Here is a 22,014-nt window from a genome sequence, read left to right as displayed (position 1 = left end):
CACCACACCCAGGGAGTAAGTGTTTAACAGTCAGTTTCTTTTGCTATGGGTTGAACACAGACAGTCTTCACCAGGTTGCCCTTTGTTTTTGCAGGGCTCTGAAGGCTGAAGGGGTTTGTGAGTCAGCGCTGTTTGGGCTTCCCTTCATCATTAAACCTACGAGTTGTTGGCAGCTGGATTGGGATGAGCTGGAGATGAACCAGCACAACTTCCATGCTCTGTGTCACAGCTTGCTGGTGAGTGCAAGCAAGCTGCGGTCTGCATGGGATCTGTGACTGGGGCAAAGGCAGGCATCAGTCTGGGGGGAAAGAGTCCAGCCTGCTCCAGGAGAGCTGTCCCAAGGACCTGCAGCTTCTGTGTTTAGTCCACAGCTGTGCCTGTGAGTTCTTCCAGCAGATGCACTGACAAATCCAGACTTGAAATAAGACACACATTTTTAACGGAGTGTAATTTAAGAAAGGGGGGGAAAGTGATCCAGGCACCTATTATTGTGACCTCAATAGTATGCAAGGTTTTAGAACAAATTTTGAAGGAAAGAATATTTAAAGACATGAAGGTAAATGGAAAATAGAATGAAATGCAGCTAGATCATGCCAGACTAACCTGATATCTTTCTTTGATAAGATAACTGATTTCTTAGACAAGATAAAAGCCGTAGATCTAATTTATCTGAATTTCAGAAAACCATTTGATATAGTGCCACATGAGAAATTATTAGTTAAGGTAGAGAAGACGGTAACGAGTACAGGAATTATAAGGTGGGCAAGAAGCTGGCAGAAAGGGAAATGACCACAGGCTGGAGGGACATTACTGGTGGAGTTCCTCAAGGAGTGGACTTGGGACCGAAGCTGATGTAATATTTTCATTAATGAGATTGGTACAATAGGCAGGAGTGTACTAATGAACCATAGAAATGTAGAGCTGGAAGGGACGTACAGAAGTCATCAAATCCAGCCCATTGTACAAAGATAGGACCGAGTAACCCTAGACCAGCATTTCTCAACTGCAGATACCGTGGCCGCATGTGGCCACCAGGAACTTTTCTTGTGGCCACAGCCTCCTGGGTGGTGATTGTGGGGGTGGAGGGACAAAGTAGCGACACCTCCCCATCCCTCTTGCTCCTGGATGCACCGGCTTGGTGTTAGTTGCTGGGGCCACCAGCAGGGGCTGGGCCCTGCCCACCCTCTGGAGACATCTGGGGCACAACACTGGAGGAGCCGGCAGCAGGTGAGTTCCCCACCTTCCCATGGGTGGTGGGGCTCAAGCTTTGGGCTTCTGGGGTGGCAGGACAGAAGGCTCTGTCCACAGGACTTCAAACTCCAGCCCTTCGCTGCCTCCCCTAGCCTCCTACTATCCCCTCCCATTGCCTCTGGCCCCCACTACCTCCCCTGACACCCCCATCCAGGGCTTAATTTGTCCCCAGGATTTCCTGGGCTGGGTAAGTCTGCTGTGAAAAGTGATACCTGTTAACATCACTTTTCATAGGTTTTAAGGCCAGAAGGTACCATTGTGGTCATCTAGGCTGATCTCCTGTATAACTCAGGCCATAGACCTTCCTCAAAATAATTCCTAGAGCAAATCTTTTAGAAAAACATCCAATCTTGATGGAAAAGATGGGGGAGAATCCACTACAATCCTTGGTAAATTGTTCCAGTGGTTAATTACTCTCACCATTAAAAATTTACACCTCAGTTCCAGTCTGAATTTGTCTAGCTTCAACTTTCAGCCATTGAATCATGTCATACCTGTGTCTTCTAGGTTTAAGAGCCCATTATTAAATATTTGTTCCCTATGTAGATACTTGTAGACTGTGATCAAATCACCCCTTAACCTGCTCGTTGTTAAGCTAAATAGATTGAGCTCCTTGAGTCTATCACTACAAAGAATGTTTTCTAATCCTTTCATTACTCTTGTGGCTCTTCTCTGAACCTTCTCTCATTTATTAACATCCTTCTTCAATTGTGGACACCAGAACTGGAAAACAATATTACATCAGTGGTTGCATCAGTGCCATATACTGAGGTAAAATAACCTCGCTACTCCTACTCACGATTCCGCTGTTTATGCATCCCATATTGAATAGTACTGGACCCAGGACTGACCCCTGTGGGAACCCACTAGATACAGCCTTCCTGTTTGACAGCAAACCACTAATAACTGCTCTTGGGGTATGGTCTTTCAATTAGTTGTGCACACATCCTATAGTAATTCATCTAAACCACATTTCCCTGGTTTGCTTATGAGAATGTAATGAGGACTGTGTCAAAAGCCTCACTGAAATGAAGATCTATCGCATCTTCTGCTTCCCCCTATCCACTATGCCTAGTGAACTTTGATGACGACACAAAGTTGGGAGGCATTGTCAATGCAGAGGACGACTGGAATATCATTTAGGAAGAAATGGATGACCTTGAGAACTGGAGTAATAGTAATGGGATTAAATGTAATAACACAAACTGTGAAGTCATGCTGCACTTAGGGACTAGTAGGAATTTCTGCTATAAGATGGGGACTGATCAGGTGGAAATAACAAAGGAGGAGAAAGACTTAGGTGCATTAGTCAATCATAAGAGATGGATGGCAGGAGAGAGATCACTTGATCATTACCTGTTTGGTTCACTACCTCTGAGGCACCTGGCATTGGCCACTGTCAGTAGACAGGATACTGGGCTGGATGGACCTTTGGTCTGACCCAGTATGCCTGTTCTTATGTTCTATGTTCTTACGTTATATTCTTATAAGATGACTATAAGCCACCAATGTGATGCAGCCATTAAAAAAGGCAAAGGGAAGTCCTAAGATGTATGAGGTGAGGTATTTCCAGTAGAGATGGGGAAACATTAATCCCATTGTACAAAGCACTGGTAAAAAACCTCATCCAGAATATTGTGTACAGTTCTGGTCATGCATGTTCAAAAAGACTAAATCAAACTGCAGCATGTGCAGAGAAGAGCTAGTAGGACGTGTAGGGGAATTGTGGGCTGTTTTGTGAGAGAAGACTAAAACAGCTTGCCTTGTACAGTCTAGCAAAATGAAGCCTGAGAAGGAAAATGCCTGCTCTCTATAAATCCATTAGAGGCTTAACTGCAGAGAGGGAAAAGAGCTATTGAAGCTAAAGGACAGTGTTAGCAAAGAATAAATGGGGATAGACTGGCTGAGAGTAAATTTGGGATGGAAATTAGAAGATTTCTAATCCTCAGAGGAGGGAGGTTCTGGAACCATCTCCCAGTAGGAGTAGTGGGGACAAGAAACCAAACTGGTTTTAAGATGGATCTTGATAAGTTTATAAAGCAGACTGTATGATGTGGCTTCCTGACTTCAGTGCCCCAGGGGGTCCCTTTCACTCCTATGTTCTCAATTAATCACTGGAACATAAGAACAGCCAGACTGGGTCAGACCAAAGGTGCACCTAGCCCAGTATCACGTCTCCCAACAGTGGCCAATGCCAGGTGTTTCAGAGGTAATGGACAGAACCAGGGGGGGGCAGGTTTGTATAATTTTTGGTGGTGCCCAGAATGGGTCCAAGTCCTGCCCCCCAACACACACACACACACACACACACACAGCTGCCTAAGGCTCTGGGAGGGAGTTTGGGTGCAGGAGGGTTTGGGATGCAGGCTCTGGGAGAGAGTTTGGGTGCAGGAGGGGTGTAGGCTCTGGGAAGGAGTTTGAGTGCTAGGTGCGGGCTTTGGGCTGGGACAGGGGGTTGGGGTATAGGAGGGGGTTCGGGAAAAGGTTTGGGGTGCTAGGTACAGGCTCTGGGCTGGGACAGAGGGTTGAATATGGGAGGGGGTGCAGGGCGTGGGGCTGGGCCGGGAATGATTTTGGGGTGCAGCAGGCAGACTGCTCCAGGGCTGGGGCGGGGGGCCAGAGAGGACTCCCCCCAGCCCTCTCCCTGCTGGCAGCAACGAGATCCGGGGAGGGGGCCCTCCCTGGTCCCCCCAGCATGACACTCACCCAAGCCCCGCCAGGCTGCTGCTCAGGAGGTCCAGCCAGGATAAGCCTCCCCCTCCCCTTGGAGTCGCCTGCCAAGCAAGGGGCTGCCATGCACTTCCTCCCTCCACAGGTGCAGCCGCCGCCTCAGCCTGCCCGCAGCACCACTCCTTTGCAGCCGTCAATAGCTGGCAAGGGAGCGCAGCGTGGAACTGCAGGGGGCAGCAGCCCGCTGCCCAACGCAGGCAGAGACGCTCTGGGGGTGTGTGCAGGGGCAGCAGGTGGAGCCGAGGGAGAGACCTGACCCCGAACATTGGTGGAGCCGGGCCCCTACACCCTGAATTTGCTGGAGCTCGGGCACCATGGACCCATACAATTCACTGCCCCTGAGCAGAACAGGTAATTATCAAGGGATCCATCCCATTGCCCATTACCAGCTTACCAATGGCTGCAGTAGATTCTCCTTCACTGGAAACTTTCAATCCAGCTTGGATGTTTTTCTAAAAGATCTGCCTAGTTCACCCAGGAATTAATTCAGGGAAATCCTTTGGTCTGTGCTATGCAGGAAGTCAGACTACATGTTGAAAGTTATCTCCTCTGGCCTTGGAATCTATGAATGAAGCAGTAAAAAGCAGAGTTCTTCTTCGAGTGCTTGCTCATATCCATTCCGATTAGGTGTGCGCGTGCCGCGTGCATGTTCATCGGAAGATTTTTACCCTAGCAACACCCGGCAGGTCAGCTGGGTGCCCCCTGGCGTGGCGCCGCTACGGCACCGAATATATACCCCTGCCGACCCGTCCGCTCCTCAGTTCCTTCTTACTGCCTGTGTCGGTCATTGGAACAGTGGAGCGCAGCTTAGCCTTTCTACAATTACCTAGCTCTTCACCCGTTCTTGTACTTTCTGTGTATATAGTTTTATAGTTGTACTTATTCTTTATTAGTTTTGTTAACGTACTTAGTGTATATAGTTTACAGGGTTGGGGGATTAGCCTCTTCCCCTCTCAGGGCTCACCGGGCTTCAAGCAGTGCTCGGCCTGCCGCCAGCCGATGCCAACAGGAGACCCCCACGACCCCTGCCTGAAGTGCCTGGGGGAATCTCATCTGACTGATAAGTGCCGCATTTGTAAATCTTCAAACCACAGACAAAAAAGGAGCGAGACTCTCGTTTAAAACAGCTCCTAATGGAGGTGGCCCTCACTCCTCCAGCCTCGGCACCGAGTGCCGCGCAGCCCACACTGGGGAGGAGTGCTTCATCGGCACCGGAGAGCGCCGGCACCATCAGAACACCCCGGCACCAGCCATCTCCGGCACAGAAGGCAGCCCGGCACCGCTCCCTCTCCCCACGGGCTAAGCAGGCTAAAGCTCCTGTGGCTACAACTCTTCCACTGCGGTCTGAGCGCCAACCACAGCCGAGTCACCTGGCACCAACACCTGCTGCGGCACCGGCGGTATCGGCACCGTTGATTCCGGCCATGCAAGAGCCGTTGAGTCTGGTGCGCGACAGTTCCGTGGCACGTGCCTCGGTTGAGCTTCTTGTTCCCACTACGCCAGAGACCTTCTCGACGGCGAGGGAACTTATTGCTCTAACAGAGCCCACCCTGCCTCAACCCCCGGCACCGCCGGTGCGGGTTCTTACATCAGTGAGAAAACCTGCTCTGGTCAGGCCATCCTCCACTGAAGCTGCCGGCAGGCACTGTTCGAGATCAAGATCCTGGCACCATTCCCGATCTCATCGCCGGTCCAGATCCGGGCGCCGCTCGCAGTCCCGGTACCGATCCCCTTCTCGGTACCGGTCGCACTCGTGGCACCACTCCAGGTCTCAGTCTCCGGACAGATACTCCGCATGGTGGTCCAGCTCCCGGCACCGCTCCTGCCGTAGTCGCTCTTACCACTGATCTTCTCGATCCCGGTCGACCTCCCGGCACCGCGCTGGTCGCAGGTCCCGGTCTCCCTCTCGGCACCGGTACAACTCCCGGTACCGTTCTCCGAAGCGGCACGATGTCCGGTACCCCACTCACAGGGGTCCCTCTCACGGACTCTTGGCTCCACCATGGCCATCATGACACCCATCGGAGTCTTCCCGCGCTGACAGCTCTGTCTATGGGGATTTGGACCCACAGAAGCGTGTCCTCCCGGAGGCCCAGAGCACAGAACAAGCTCCGCAGTGGTCATTCTGGACGCCCTGGGCATATTACCAAGCCCAGGGCGAACCCACAGTTACATCTCGGTCCGCTCCGTCAGACCATCGTGCACCGGAGGCCACTATTAGCCGACCTCCTCCAGCAGATACGGTCGTTTTGGCTTTGACGCAGGACCCTCAGGTCCTCCTGGATTCCGATGATCCCCTGGAACAGGAGCCTCAACACGAGCCACTCGTCCCAGGCCTGTCATCGTCCTCCTCGCCAGATGAGGCAGTAGCCGGTACGACAGCATCAGGCCTGCCCCCGATTGACCTCCGAGTCCACCAGGATCTTCTCTGGCGAGTTGCTTTAAATATCAACCTGCAGGTGGAGGAGGTCCCGGAGGTGGAGGACCCAGTCATAGACATATTATCTGCAGATGCCCCGACTTGCGTGGCTCTGCCATTTATTCGGTCTATCCAAGCCAAAGCAGACATTATTTGGCAGTCTCCAGCATCTATCCCTCCTACGGCCAGAGGCGTGGAAAGAAAATATATGGTACCCTCTAAAGGGTATGAATATCTATATACCCATCCTCCTCCGTGCTCTCTGGTCATGCAATCTGTAACCAACAAGCCCCTGCCCCAAAATCGCGGGAGGCTAGATGAATGGATCTGCTGGGGCGTAAGGTCTACTCCGCAGGGGGTCTTCAACTGCGGGTAGCTAACCAGCAGGCCCTCCTCAGCAGGTACAATTATAAAACCTGGCAGTCGATGGGTAAGTTCGCTGAACTGATCCCACAGGACTCCCGGCCAGAATTTCACAGCCTCCTGGAGGAAGGGAAGAAAGTAGCTCGGACTTCCCTACAGGCCTCTCTCGACGCTGCTGACTCGGCGGCTAGAACCGTAGCCTCCGGGATTATGATGCAGAGAATATTGTGGTTGCAGGTCTCGGGTCTACCCCCCGAGCTGCAACATATTATTCAGGACCTTCCGTTCGAGGGCCAGGGCCTTTTCTCAGAGAAAACGGACCCTAGACTCCAGAGTCTCAAGGACAATCTCATTATCATGCGTTCCCTTGGGATGCATACCCCGCGGACCCAACGCAGGTCTTTCCAGGCCCAACCACAGCGCCCTTACCCCCCGCCCCGGCCTCGACAAGACTTTAGTAGGAGGCGTGGTCGCGGGAACTGCAGACGGCAGTCGGGTTCTCAAGGAGGCCAAAATAATGGTCCCGCCAAACCATCAGCGGGACCAAAGCAAAACTTTTGAAGGTGCGCCCGAGAGCACAGCACCAGTCCTTTCCCGGAATCCTCTCCAGTTTTCCAACCGTCTTTCCTCCTTCCTCCCTGCGTGGGCCCAATTGACCTCAGATTGTTGGGTCCTACGCACGGTGGAGTTTGGATACCATCTCCAGTTTATTTCACCCCCTCCCTCCCCACCTGCCCTCCCCGTCCCTCTTCAGGGACCCCTCTCACGAGCAACTCCTCTGGCAGGAGATCCGCACGCTCCTAGAAATCGGAGCTATAGAGGAGGTACCGGAGGAGTTCAGGGGCAAGGGGTTTTACTCCCGATACTTCTTAATCCCCAAGACAAAAGGAGGTCTCCGACCCATCCTGGACCTCCGCGGTCTCAATGCCTTCCTAAAGAAGTTGAAGTTCCGCATGGTGTCCCTGGGGACCATCATCCCATCCCTGGATCCGGGAGACTGGTACGCTGCTCCCAACATGAAGGATGCATACTTTCATATCTCCATTTACCCTCCACACAGACGGTACCTATGGTTTATGGTGCATCGTCGACACTACCAATTTACGGTCCTCCCGTTTGGCCTCTCCACTGCCCCACGCGTCTTCAAAGTGTATGGCTGTAGTGGCCACCTTCCTCCGTCATCGGCGCATCCGCGTCTTCCCCTACCTAGACGACTGGCTTATCCGTGGGACCTCCGAGGCTCAGGTCTCCAGACATGTTGCCATTGTCATGGACCTATTCGAGCGATTGGGCCTGATGGTCAATATAGGCAAGTCCACACTCTAGTGCCCACTCAAAGAATCGAATTCATTGGAGCCATTCTAGACTCCACGCTCGCAACAGCCTACCTCCCGCTATCCCAGTTTCGGACAATAGTCGCTGCCATAGAAAGCCTTCAGACCTTCCTGACGACCTCAGCCCGTGCCTGCCTCAGCCTCCTCGGCCATATGGCTGCGTGCACTTTCGTGACCAAACCCACACCAAACTTCGCCTTTCGCGCCTCCCTTCACGTCTGGCTGGCCTCCATTTACCGCCCACACAGGGATGCCAAAGACATGGTCGTCACGGTTCCTCAGAGTGTCTTAGGCTCCCTCAGCTGGTGGCTAACACCTTCCCTGGTGTGCGGAGGCATGCCGTTCCACCCGAGACAACCGTCTGTATCCCTAACAACAGACGCGTCGTCTCTTGGCTGGGGGCTCACATAGGCCATCGTCGCACGCAAGGCCTTTGGTCTGTCCAGGAGCTGAACGTTGCACATAACATTCGGGAAGCTACGAGCAGTTCACCTTGCCTGCCAGGCTTTCCTTCATCATCTGCAGGACCGGACCGTTGCGTTCTAGTGCTCACGGACAACACCACCGCGATGCACTACATAAACAAGCAGGGAGGGACTCGTTCTCTCCCCCTCTGTCAGGAGGCGATCCAGCTGTGGGAATTTTGTATAGCCCACTCTATAGACCTAGTGGCGTCCTTCCTTCCGGGAGTCCAGAACACTCTAGCAGATCAGCTCAGCAGGTCATTTCTCGGCCACGAGTGGTCACTTCGCCCGGACGGAGTTCATTCGATCTTCCAGACGTTGAGTTTTCCCTGCATAGACCTCTTCGCCTCCCGCAGCAACCGGAAGTGTCAGAGGTTCTGCTCCTTCCAGGGCCTTGCCCCGGGCTCGATATCAGACGCCTTCCTAATGTCTTGGTCGAACCACCTGTTTAACGCCTTCCCACCCTTTCCGTTGGTGCACAAGGTTCTCGTGAAACTTCACAGGGACAGGGCTCGTCTGATTCTGATTGCCCCTGCGTGGCCCCGGCAACACTGGTACACCAAGTTGCTGGACCACTTGATAGCCAACCCGATTCCCCTGCCCCTCTACCAGGACCTGATAACGCAGGACCACGGCAGGCTTCTCCACCCAGACCTGCAATCCCTCCACTTTACGGCCTGGCTCCTGCTTGGTTAACTCAATCGGAGTTACGCTGCTCCACCCCGGTGCAGGAAGTACTCCTGGGCAGCAGAAAACCCTCCACTCGAGCTACATACTTGGCCAAGTGGAAACGGTTCTCTTGTTGGTGTCAGGGGCAGAATTCAGCACCTACCGGGGCTCCCATCCCCACGATATTAGATTACCCCTTGCATCTCAAGCAGCAGGGCCTCGCGCTATCATCTTTGCGAGTACACCTAGCGGCTATCTCTACCTTCCCCCCGGGGAAGGTGCTTACTCAGTTTTCTCCCACCCTATGGTCTCGAGGTTCCTCAAGGGGCTGGAATGCCTTTTTCCCCTGGTGCAATGCCCCGCCCCTGCCCGGGACCTCAATTTGGTTTTGACAAGACTTATGGCCCCCCCATTCGAGCCCTTGGCGACCTGCTCACTCCTTTATTTATCATGGAAAACGGCGTTCCTTGTAGCCATTACATCGGCTAGGAGAGTCTCAGAGCTTCGGGCTCTAATGGTGGACCCGCCTTACACGATATTCCACAAGGACAAGGTGCAGCTACGCCCGCATCCGGCGTTCCTCCCCAAGGTGGTTTAGTCCTTTCACCTTAACCAGGACATATTCCTTCCGGTTTTCTTCCCCAAGCATCACGTAGGGAGCAACAGTTGCACTCGCTGGACGTCCATAGGGCACTAGCCTTCTACATTGACCACACGAGGTCCTTCCGTAAAACACCCCAACTCTTTGTTGCGGTGGCGGACCGGATGAAAGGACAGCCCGTCTCTTCCCAGAGGATTTCGTCCTGGGTGACGGCATACATCCGGGCTTGCTATGACCTCGCTCATGCCTCTCCGGGCCACGTTACCGCACATTCGACTAGAGCCCAGGCCTCGTCGGCCGCCTTCCTAGCTCGAGTGCCTATCCAGGAGATATGTCGAGCGGCTACATGGTCTTCGGTACACACGTTTACTTCCCATTATGCCCTGGTACAACAATCCAGAGATGATGCAGCCTTTGGCTTGGCAGTCTTGCACTCTGCAGTTTCTCACTCCGACCCCACCGCCTAGGTAAGGCTTGGGATTCACCTAATTGGAATGGATATGAGCAACACATCTGGAAGAACAACAGTTACAACGGTGAGTAACTGTCTTTTCTGGATCCCAGCCTGGGGAGCAGGGTCTCTCCGATCCAGTTGCTATACAATTCAACTGCAGGGCTATTTTCAACAGTCAGTCTAGGTGATGGAGCCTATTACAACCTGGCCCGATACCACTCTGTATGGTCACCAGGTAGTGAGTGGACGCAATCACTTGGTCCCACGTGCTTCTAAGCCAATTGGATCAGGACAGAGTCTAACCTCTGTTACTAGCTCTGGGACTGTACTGCATATTCCTGGGCTCAGACCTCTCTTGTCCGAGACCCTCCTTTGGGACATGGGGCACCACTGCCCACTTGCCCTAGATCATTAAAACAGTGTCAGGAACCAGCCAAGCCCTCCCACTTGCTTACACACACTTCCCTGGAGCGTCACTCAGGATGTGGTGATGCTGGGCTTCTATTTTAACCCCTGCAGAAACAGCAGGCTTAATAAAGGGATTTCTTGACCACAGAAACTTTACTCTGAAAGTTCTCAAGAGTTACAGATCTTTGGAAACAAAACAGTCCTGAGACACCCCTTCTCTTGCTCTCAGCTCACCCCTGAGTCTGGAGTTCATCCCATCTGCCCTCTCTCTCCTTTCCCCCTTCTTACCTGTGGTGATGGCCAGCCCCCCTGCCCAGAGCAGAACCCCCTCTTACATAGCCTGTTCCATTGCCATGTGAACCATGGGGATGCTCCAGCCTCTTCCCAAGTACTTGGCCCACCTGTACCAATGTTTCATTGGTTCTTAGGGGTTGGGCTGCAGATGAGCTACAGAGTCATCAGTGGCTCCAGACTGTAGCCTTGTTGGCTTCTCTGTGATAGTCCTTCAAGGCAATGGCAAGCCCCTTCCAGAAAGGGCAGTGTCTCAAAAGCAATGCAATAAGTCACACCCAGGCAACTTTAGACTTGAGTTCAGCACCTAACACAAAATGGAGTTCATAATCTGACACAGATCCATCCGACTCTGCTACAGAGCCCCTCAGCCCCTGCAATGAGCTGGTGCTGAGGGAAGCTGCCAACCCTGCCCTGGTTTCACTGATAGAATTACTTCTGGCTTTTGATTTTAGAAGAGGGACTGGATGCTTCTGGCCAAACGTGAGCCACAAACTGTGAGTCCAAGCTGGAGCATCACCGTGAATTCCTACTATGTCATCATCCCCTCTGACTCCTTCACGCTGCTCGTCAAAGCCATTGCAGTCAGAGAACTCCTGCTGCCATGCAACGTCCCAGCCCTCCCTGCTGACCTTCCAGAGACAGCACTGAGCACCATAGAGGCGAGTGACGAATGGCTGCACACAAGTTTAGATAACGAGGCAGTGCAGGTTCTGCAAGTACAGGATACCAGCTGACTAGCAGGGAATGGTACATCCAGACCCAGACATGTCACCTATGTGCAAGACGTGCTGGGGGGGGCCCTATCCCTCTATTGGCTTGGAGTGCAAGGTCCTCACACCCTCTCACTTGCATTGCAGGTGCAGGCCTATTGACATGAATAGGATTAGCATAAATAAGTCATTCCCCCCATACTCTTCCTCCCCTCATGGGTTCAGGCTCTTGCATTTTCCCAATACATGTCTGGAAGCAGAGCTTTGCTTGTATTCCTGCTCTGCTTCAGGTGCATAGAATAGCTGGGAAACCCAGGCCCCTGCTCTTGTGGCCTGGCAGGTGAGCGAAGGAGGAAATGGTTATCTAATGTTTTGGTTAGTTGCAGCTAGGAGCATCCAGGGCCCTCAGCAGGATTTAGAAAGGCAGCCGGTCTGAGCAGCAGAACTTTTCCAGACCAGTGGAGAATCCCTTTCTGAAAACTGTGAAGACCCGTGTATGAGAGGAGACAGACGGAGAGACCTGTGTCTGAACACCTGTCTGTGAGGGGAGCCAAAGAGGTCTTTGTCTGAACACCCATGCGTGTTTGGAGCCAGAGAGGCTTGTGTCTGAACGCCACTCTGAGTGGAGATGGAGAGGCCTGTGTCTGAATACCTGTGTGCATGAGGGGAGCCAGAGAGGCCTCTGTCTGAACACTTGCCTGCATGAGAGGAGCCATAGCAGCCTGTATCTGAACATCCGTGAGTGAGGGGAGATAGACAGAGAGGCCTGTGCCTGAACACCTGCGTGCCTGAGGGGAGACAGCCAGAGAGGCCTGCATCTGCACACCCATGTGTGAGGGCAGAGAGAAGGAGAGGACAGTGTCTGAACACCTGTATGTGAGGGGAGCAGGAGAGGTCTTTGCCTGAGCACTCGTATGAGAGGGAAGCTGGAGAGGTCAGTGTCTGAATATCCGTGTGCGAGGGATCCAGAAAGGCTTGTGTCTGACAGAGTGACCAGGAGACTGGTTTTCAACCAAAACACCCGGTCAAAAAGCAGTTGACTGTCCAGTTGGCGGCTCCCTGCTAGCCTCAGCGTGGCTCCTGGCAAGCCTCCAGCATGTTCCCCCATGGCCAATGGGAGCTGCAGGGGCAGCACCTATGGATGGGGCAGTGCGTGGAGTCGCCTGTTTGCACCTCCATGTAGGAGGCGGAGGGGGGACATATCTCAAGTAGCCCCTGGAAGCAGCGGTAAGCATCAGCTGGAGCCTGTACCCCTGAGCCCGCCCTCCCCCACATCCCAACACCCCTGCCCTGATTCCCCTCCCGCACTCCTCGATCCCAACTCAGTGCACCCTCCTGCATCCCAAACTCCTCAGCCTCAGCCCCACCCCAGAGCCCACACCCCCATCTGGAGTTCTCATCCCCACCCCCATACCCTAACCCCCTGTCCCAGCTCTGATCACGCTCCTGCCCTCTGAATCCCTTGGTTCCTGCCCGGAGCACCCTCTGCACCCCATACCCCTCATCCTGAGCCCCACCCAGCATCTGCACCCCTCAGATAGAGTCCTCACCCCACTCAAACCTTAACCCCCTTCTCCAGCCCTATGCCCCCTCCCATGCTTGGAATCCCTCAGCCACAGCCCAGAGCCCCCTCCTGCACCTCAAATCCTTCATCCCCAGCCCCACATCACAGCCTGTACCCCCAGCTGGAGCCCTGACCCCCCTGCATCCCAACCCCGTGCCCCAGCCCAGAGTTCCGTTCCACACCCTGGGCCCTTTATTTCTGGCCCCAACCCAGAACTCACACCCCCAGTCCAGAGCCCATAAATCCTCCCACACCCCAACCCCCTGCTTCAGCCCAGAGCCCCCTCCCATACTCCAAACCTCTTGGCTCCACACCTCACCCCAGAGCCCTCTCCTGCACCCAAACCCCTTATCCCTGTCCCCACCCCAAAGCCCTTACCCCCAGCCGGAGCCCTCACCCTCTCCCACACCCCAACCCCCTGATGAAAATGAGCAAGTGAGTGAAGGTGGGGAGAGTGAGCAACAGAGGGAGAGGGGGATAGAGTGAGCAGGGGCAGGGCCTCAGAGAAGGGGCAGGGCATGGGCAGGGCCTCAGAGGTCAAGGGTGTTCAGTTTTGTGCAAATAGAAAGTTGGCAAGTGGCAACCCTAGTGTCTGAAACACGCGTGTGTGAGGGGAGCCGGAGAGCCCAGCGTCTGAAACACCCTCGTGTGAGGGGAGCTGGAGAGCCCAGTGTCTGAAACACCCTCGTGTGAGGGGAGCCAGAGGGGCCAGTGTCTGAAACACACGTGTGAGGAGAGACAGCTGGAGATGCCTGTGCCTGAACACCTGTGTGTGCATGTGAGGAGTGACAGACCGAGAGGCCTGTGTCTGAACTCCTGTGTGCAGTGGCGTAGCCAGGTTCTAAGTGCAGGGAGAGCAAACATAAAAATGGTGCTCCCCCTTGGCTCCTCCTCTGGCCACTCCATGCCCCCCCTGCTGGCTCCTCTGGTCATGCTGCGGCCATGCTGTGTACCCCCTCGGAGGGGCTTGGTCCGTGAGGTAGCTAGGCCAACCTGTTTCAAGCCTACCCCAGGCCTTGCTCTTGAGCATTACTGCCCGGCCAGCTATCTACTCCTCGCCGCCTGCTATGCTGCACTCAACTTGCAGCTCCAGCAGTGCTACCACGGCTGGCTAGCGTATATTATTCACTGTAATTCTCCTCCTTGCTGGTCAGGTTGGCCCCTGTGTTTCCCTCATTCAGGCTGGGGGCTCTCTGAGGCAGGACACCTTGGTGAGGGGCCCTGCGTAAACCTCCCATCCAGTATTCATCACATAGCGCAGGCAGGTGAAGAGTGAATGGGTCACAGCAGACGTAGCCCGGTGGCAGGAATGCGGGACAGGTCCCCCAGCAGAGAGCACCAAGAGCGGACAACAGGCGCGTCTCCCAGTCCCTGCCATTATTCCCCCCTCTCCAATGGGCTCTCCCGGGGCGCCACCGACCCCTCCATACCCTCACAGGTGGGGCTCGATCTGCTCCACCCAGCTTCCATGCAGAAGAGGCCCCAGCCTGATGTGGTGCTTGCAGCTGCTTCCTATGCCCGGGAAGCGCCCCTCAGAACGCAGCCTAGGAGCCTGAAGCACTCCAAACCGTGCAGGCCTGATTGAGTCCCCCTCCACTCATTTTAAATGCTGCGCCACAGCCTCCAATGGCCAATCTTGCACCCGGCACGTGCTGCCACTGCAGCCTCACCTTCCTCCACCCGGCCACTGCGGAGTAAGAGGTACAGATCGGCCCCAACTGCGCCTGCACTCCGGATAGAGTCACTATGTTCCCCTTCCCCTGCTGCACATGCACCTAGGTGTCCCCGCTGCTGCCTTCCCTCCTGGATCATGTGCCAACACGAGTACTCTGAGCCTCTCCCCTGTCCCTCCGCAGGGAAGCGGAAGTGCTTCCACCGGACAGGATGGGAGGGTAGTGGCCCGATCGGGATCAAGCCAGCATGGGGTGGCCATGATGATGGAGGCAAGAAGGCGCCAGACCCGGTAGGAAGGTTGAGAGAGAGGAGACCTTAGAGCGGCCCCCTACAGAAAGGAGCAGATCCCCGCCCTCCAGTGCTGGGAGCCCTGTTCCAGTACCGGGGCCAGGCCCCATGTGGGTGGCGCTGCTCAGGGGGCACTTTGCACCCCACCACCCAGATTGCTGGAGCAGCAGCACCTCCTCCCATCCCTCACTTTCTTCTCCCACACTCCAAGCCGGGCACCCTGCTGCAGCCCCTCCAGGCCACGAAGCCGCTAGCACTCTGCCTAGTGCTGGAATGTCTTGAGCTGCCGCCACAGCAGCTTCCCTGCTCCCACCGTCGAGCTGAGCCGCGCCGCACAGGGACCCAGAGCTCCAGCAGCTGCCTCCCAGACACCTCGCTCTCTGGCTCGCCCGCCACTGACCTCACTGGAATCGCTCATGCCCACCGCCGGCCTCACCTGGAGATTCTTTATTATCGGGGTGCCTGTTGGCGCCATGGTAACCCCTAATTAAGGCACCGCTTTTGAAAAATGTGCTGAGGGGAAGCGGCTGCTTCCTCTGCACTCTGCTAGCTACACTACTGCCTGTGTTTCATGCTTGCTCAGGGACAGCAGGCATGGTTACCAGGCCCAAAGGCAGAGACACACGCTCACAGGGGAAGTGACATCTGGCTTATGCTAAGTACAAGCCGCTATCCATGTGGGGCGAGGGAAGGCCCAGATAAGGATCAGGACCTGCACAATTTCCATCAGCTACTGTGGTGGACCTGTTGGGTCCCTCTCTGCCCGGAATGACTGGAAGGAGTGCACGTCAGTCAAGCAGGGAAGGAAGGTGCAAATCCTCACATCCATTTTCTGCCACCTCAGAGCAGGAAGCTGGATGCTGGGCACGCACATGCTACCAGCTGGGACCTGTGTGTCACTTCTCTCTGAACAGAGCGCCTTGAACAGTCTGGAAGTAGAACCTAGATACAACCCCCTCCATGTGAAAAGCAACCTCTACAAATACCTGGTGAGCGAGTTCTCCAGACCCCAGTACCGGCAGCAGGCCCAGCCCAAGGAGCATCACCCAGGAGAGCGGCATCACTCCAGACAGGTACAGCTCTTGCCCACTGGTTGGCTTGGGGAAACCCTACTCTGCCTGAGCACTGACCAAGCAGCTGAGGTGCTGAAGGCTCTGAGCAGACATGATGGTGGGAGGGAGGTGGAAACAGGCAGAAGATACGTGCAAGGCCACCTGCTGCTCTGGGATGATACGCGGGCCCCTCAGTCAGCTCTCACAGGTGCACTAAGCACATGCTCACAATAGCTTGTGACTAAGGGGTGTGGCAGCTTCCCCTCCGCCAGTAGTTCTCAAACTTTTGTACTGCTGACCCCTTTCACTGAGCAAGCCTCTGAGTGTGCAAGGCTGCCCAGAGTGGGGGGGCAAGTGGGGCAATTTGCCCCGGGCCCCACAGGGGCCCCCATGAGAGTTTTTCAGGGCCCCTGGAGCAGGGTCCTTCACTCGCTCTGGGGCCCCCGAAAAACACTCATGGGGCCCAGGTCGCCAGAGCTTCTTCCGCTCTGGGTCTTTGGCGGCAGTTTGGCAGCAGGGGGGTCCTTCCACTCCAGAACCCGCTGCCGAAGTGCCCCGAAGACCCGTGGTGGGGGGGTCCTTCCACCCCAGGACCCGCCGCCGAAGTGCCCCAAAGACCTGTGGCGGGGGGGGGTCCTTCCACCCCGGGACCTGCTGCCAAAGTGCTGGTTCTTTGGTGGCAATTCGGCGGCAGGAAGACCCCAGGCCCCCTGAATCCTCTGGGCGGCCTTGTGAGTGCGACCCCTCTTATAAATTAAAAACACTTTTTAATATATTTAACACCATTATAAATGCTGGAGGCAAAGCAGGATGTGGGGTGGAGGCTGACAGCTCACAACCCCCATGTAATAATCTCACAACACCCTGAGAGGTCCCGACCCCCAGTCTGAGAACCCCTGCTCTGAGCCCGCCGAGACAGTACTCACTGTGTGTTCCTGCGTTACAGCACCTGAGCAAAGCCAAGGCCACGGTAGCTCCCCTTCCTCTGGCTCCCCCACCGCCCAAAGCATTCCGATCATCTGCTGCAAGGAAGGACGCCTGTGAGCTCCCTCTCTTCTCTGATGAAGACAGTGAATTCCTGGGGAGCATGTAATGACAAGGGCCTTTCTCTATTACAAGCCCAAGTGTTGTGAGACACCCCCCCACACACACACACACGCCATCCTACCCTGGCGCACACGCACAGCAGGCCCCCACGCACACGTTCATAACACTAGGCACTCACAGCTCAGCCTGTTGCTGGCCCCAATGCTTGCCAAGTACCACACGTGCCAGCACAGGACAAGGTCAGGCAAGTGCTGGGCCTGCTTGGCCTTGCTGTGAAAGTCGCTTCCCACCGTTCAGTTTCTTGTTGTTCTACAGTTTTGTTAGTTGCTGAGACAGTCCCCAGGGAGCCTGCTCCCCATGGGCCCCTCTCTTGCCATGACACCCATTGCTACCCCACACCGCACCTCCCATTCATGTCAGTGCAGCACACCACGTAGCCTCATTGGATGGGTTCTGAGAACAAGCATGTACATGCTGGCATAATCCCGAAGCCCAAGGACCAGGATTTGCATGCTAATGCGGGGAAGAGATCTTGGGGCGAGCGGTGACCACAGGCCTCCATGCAAGGACCTTGGCACATGCAGAGGTGCTAGCCAGAGGCAGCTTGGGGGCTACTCCCTGCACAAGCTGCAATGCCGAGCAGCTGTAGCCCTGCCCGAGCAGGCTCCTTGAGCTGGGTTACAAGTTTTATCTGAGGTCCCCTGAGTCCCAGGGCAGCCCCACACCTCCCCCCAGTGGCACACAGCCAATTGCAGATTACTCAACACAGTGCCATGATCCCCATGTCTTACACCACAGTCCCCAGGAGTCAGCAGCAGAGACTGGCAGTGCCCTGCGCTAGAACCCCTGCTCCCAGGCCACTCCAGCTGGGAAAGATCCTTTCTCTCTGTGCCCCTCTGAGTCCGCTGGGGCTGGGCTGCAGATGAACAGTGATGGAACCACAGCTTACCGGTGGTCAGCTCCCTGCACAGAATTCTGGCTATGGGGCCAAAGGGATGGCGTGGGATTTCCCTGACACCTTCTCCCCAGTACACAACTAGGGGCTAGGGCCACCAGAATTTCAGCTCAGGTGCCAATTAGCAGTTCCCTGCAAAAGCAGATGCTGGGGAGAGAGTAACTCCCTGGCCTAGCACAGAGTTGGCCAGAGCTTTGTGTTTATTGGACTTTAGAGTAGTTTCCAATTAGGGCATCACTGGGGTTCCTTGCATGCCCGTCTGAGCACCCAGGAGCAGTCAGAGCACTGTGTACAGGCCAGAGCAAGTCTGAGCCTCCACACTTTTATGGTTCAACAATAAAATTATTTAGCATGATGACACCTACATTGCCTGTAGTGGATAATTAGCACCTTATAGAGCATTCCTACCCTTGTCCTTGCTCTAGGGTGACCAAATGGGATGAAGAAAATATTGGGACATACGCGGGGGGGCGGGAGGGAAGTCCCACCGGCAGAGCAAAAAAACAAAACAAAACACGGAATCCCACTGGCAGAGAGAGAGAGAGAGAGAGAGAGAGAGAAAACAGAGTCCTGCCAGCAGAGGGGGGGAAAACAGCAAAAAATAGAGCACGGAGTCCCACTGGCAGAGAGAAAAAAAAACAAAAACAGAATCCTGCTGGGGGGGGGCGGACGGGAGGGGAGCAGAGTCCCTCCAGTGGAACAAAACAAAACAAAACCAGGAGTGCGAAATACCGGGACAAATTGCATCCCGACCAAACAAACATTGATCGGGACGCAAGACAAACACCTAAAAAACAGGACAGTTCCAATTTTATCGAAACGTCTGGTCACCCTACCTTGCTCCCTCGCCAGACGGCACCAAGTGGGGGCAGCAGGGTCTGTGCAGCGCCATGCACAGTGGGCCTCAGGCAGCAGGGAGCGCTGAGAACACTAGGGTGTGCTGCAGAGCCTGTATAGCTCTGAGGCAGGTGTCAGCCAAGTAGTGGGCCTTGCTGGCCTCTGTCTCCCTCCCGCCACATGCCAGGCTGGGGAACAGCAGATGCTGCCAGGCCAGGGCATCTCTGACGGAATTGCCAGTAGCCTGAGCGGTCCTATCAGAGAAGCAGCCGGTCCAGTCCCTCGGCAAGCACCAAGCCGCCAGTCTCACCCTGGCTCAGGCTCAGCTGGAAATGAGTGTGTTACTGAGGCAAGGGTTTGACCTTTTAACAGCCTAAAGCTAAATACAGCAAAGATCAGGCCTGGTCCTCCTGCCGGTGCTGGATGGCACTGGCTGCAAGAAGCTGTGCCCCCCAACCAAAAACCATGGTGAGGATCTCACTGTTGCTCCCTTCCGAACATGAGGTGGGGCATGTCCTCCAACAGCGGCTCCCCGCCCTTCAAATCCTGTGTTGCTGTGACCCTCCCCCTTCAGCTCACTTTGCTGCGGCACTTTGTGGCAGGTACTAGCTCCTCTCTGGCTCTCTGCAGCTCTCAGCCCCTCTTGGGTGCTACAGGGCTGAAGCCCAGGCACCAGCTTACGTGCTAGACTCTGCCTGCTCAGGGCAGACCATGTGACAGCCCATGTAGTGAGTGTGAGGGGTGTGAAAATGCCAGCGTGGGAGTCCCGGGGGGCTGTCAGGGGGTTGAGGTGTGGATAGGGGTTGGGGCAGTCAGGGGAAGGAGCGGGGGGTTGATGGGTAGATTTCTGAGGGGGGGCAGGGAGGGCAGGAAGTGGGAGAGAGGCGGATGGGGGTGGGCCGCTGTTTGGAAGGCACAACCCTCCATACAGTTTCGCAACCCCGATGTGGCCCTCAGCCAAAAGTCTTGACTACCCCATCCTAGGAGCTGAGGACAACCATTGGAGCGGGGGAGATGCACAGCTGTCCAGTGGTCCTCATGCATCTGCAAACCCAGTTAAAGCATGCCGAGACAAGCAGTGTCTCCCTGCAGAGGCCCACCATAGGCAGGGCCATTGCACTTGTGAGCCACGATGCTACTCCGTCAAGCTGGGAGCACCTAGTGATCTCGCCACGATCCGCTCCTCTACCTTGATGCTGTTCTTCCCACAGGGAGTACGAAGGATTTAGGTCGAGCTATCTAGGTTGCCAGATGTCTGGTTTTTTTACGGGTCAAAAAGGCACCTGCTGACCGCCCGTTAAATAGTCTGGCGGTGGCACAACTGGACAAAGCAGGCTCCCTGGCTGCTGTGGCTCCTGCGTAGCTCCCAGAAACAGCAGCATCCCCTCCAGCTCCTACGCATAGAGGCAGTCGGGGCTCCACCCACTCCCTCCCCAAGCGCTGCTCGCATCTCCGCTCCCTTGGCCAAGACCGAGCCAATAGAGCGCTGGGGCAGCACCTTGTGAGGGACATGCGCGCCAAGCCACCTGGCCACTCTCTCTTGTAGGAGCCTGTGGGGGCCATGCCGCTGCTTCTGGGAGTTCTTGAGGTAAGTGCTGTCTGCGAACTGCACCCCAACCCCCTGCCCAGCCCTAGCCCTGATCTTCCTCCAACCCCTCTGAAAACGCTCAGTCCCAGCCTGAAACCATCCTCCTTCACCTCAAACCCTTTAGCCCCATCCCAGAGCCTGCACCCCATCGGATCCCCTCCGCGACCCTCTGCTCCAGTCCCTGATCCTCCCTCCTGCACTCCGAACCCGGAGCCTCCAGCCCACAGCCCCCTCCTGTACCCCAAATCCCTCATTCAGAGCCCGCACCCCCAGCCACAGCCCTTATCCCCCTACACTTCCACCCAGAGCCCCCTCCCATACTCTAAACCCCTCGGCTCCATCCCCAGCCCAGAGCTCCCTCCTACACCCCAAATTCCTTATCCCTGGCCCCACCCCGGAGTCCACACTCCCAGCCAGAGCCTTCATCCCCTCCTGCACCCCAACCCCTGAGCCCGCCCAGTGAAAATGAGTGAGGGAGGGTGGGGTGTGTGGAGTGAGCAAGGGCAAGGCCTCAGAAAAGGGACAGGGCAAGCGTATTCACTTTTGTGCAAGTAGAAAGTTAGCAACCCTCATGCTATCAGCAGCATCTCAGTCTAGCTCTGACTTGCTTCGCTAGACCCAGCTCTAGCCCTAAGCACAAGGGGAAGCAGGTGCAGTGCTACTGTGAAGGTCATGGGCCCCTGGAGAGACAACTGCAGTCAGTTGTGGAGGCTGGGTGCTACCGTAACACAGATAAGGAAGTATTAGAAAGTTTAATGTGCTAGGACAAAGTCTGAGTGCATCCAGGCTGCCCACAGTTGAGGCTTCTGAGAAAGCATCTGGCACCTGGCTACTCATCTGATTCTGAGACACGAGGAAAGTGAGTGGAGGAGCTGCCAGCTCCAGGTCATTTCTGCTGCAGAAATAAAAACAAATCTCACTCTGGTGTTAGCCCCTCCTCCCCCTTACACTCTGAGACATATTCCTCAAGTAAAGCAGCTGGCTACATTCAGCATCTAAGTTCCTTGGTGCAGGGACAGTGTCTCCTTTCTCTCTGCAAAGCACCCAGACCACATGTTCAGAGAGAATCATGGCTGCTGGCCACCTGACCAACTGCACCACTGAGCTGCAAATTTCTAACAGGCTGATAACCTGTTCCAAAGATGCCAAAAAAGTTATTTCTCCCACAGACTGAGCAGAAATTAGTTGAAGGGGGAGGAGGCAGAAGCCACTTCCTACCATATTTTAATTTTAACTAGGGCTGAAGTAGCTTTAAATAGAAGACAGGAAACCAGACTACATATATGCAACCCAGAACCTTTCTCCCAGGCTC

At 55.1% G+C, this 22,014-nt stretch overlaps 1 protein-coding gene and 1 long non-coding RNA gene across 2 annotated transcripts in view; one reads left to right on the top strand and one right to left on the bottom strand.

The window, feature by feature from the left end:
• The window catches only part of LOC142046911 (uncharacterized), an 80,464-nt gene extending 63,158 nt beyond the window's left edge, over nucleotides 1-17,306 (bottom strand). The window contains exon 1 of the long non-coding RNA XR_012656020.1: nucleotides 17,202-17,306. This is a non-coding gene — a long non-coding RNA (uncharacterized LOC142046911). The remainder of the gene's footprint in view (nucleotides 1-17,201) is intronic.
• Nucleotides 1-18,606, top strand: part of M1AP (meiosis 1 associated protein) — a 71,511-nt gene extending 52,905 nt beyond the window's left edge. Inside the window, exons 6-9 of the mRNA XM_032781896.1 lie at nucleotides 95-236; nucleotides 11,440-11,646; nucleotides 16,138-16,296; nucleotides 17,222-18,606. Coding sequence (XP_032637787.1) covers nucleotides 95-236; nucleotides 11,440-11,646; nucleotides 16,138-16,296; nucleotides 17,222-17,368 — 655 coding nt within the window. The 3' untranslated portion in view covers nucleotides 17,369-18,606. The remainder of the gene's footprint in view (nucleotides 1-94; nucleotides 237-11,439; nucleotides 11,647-16,137; nucleotides 16,297-17,221) is intronic.
• The last annotated feature ends 3,408 nt before the right edge of the window (nucleotides 18,607-22,014 follow it).

Source organism: Chelonoidis abingdonii, chromosome 5, assembly GCF_003597395.2.
Source record: "Chelonoidis abingdonii isolate Lonesome George chromosome 5, CheloAbing_2.0, whole genome shotgun sequence".
Taxonomy (NCBI): domain Eukaryota; kingdom Metazoa; phylum Chordata; order Testudines; family Testudinidae; genus Chelonoidis; species Chelonoidis abingdonii.
The sequence above is the reverse complement of the archived record's forward strand: the minus strand, read 5'-3'. Positions and strand labels throughout refer to the sequence as shown.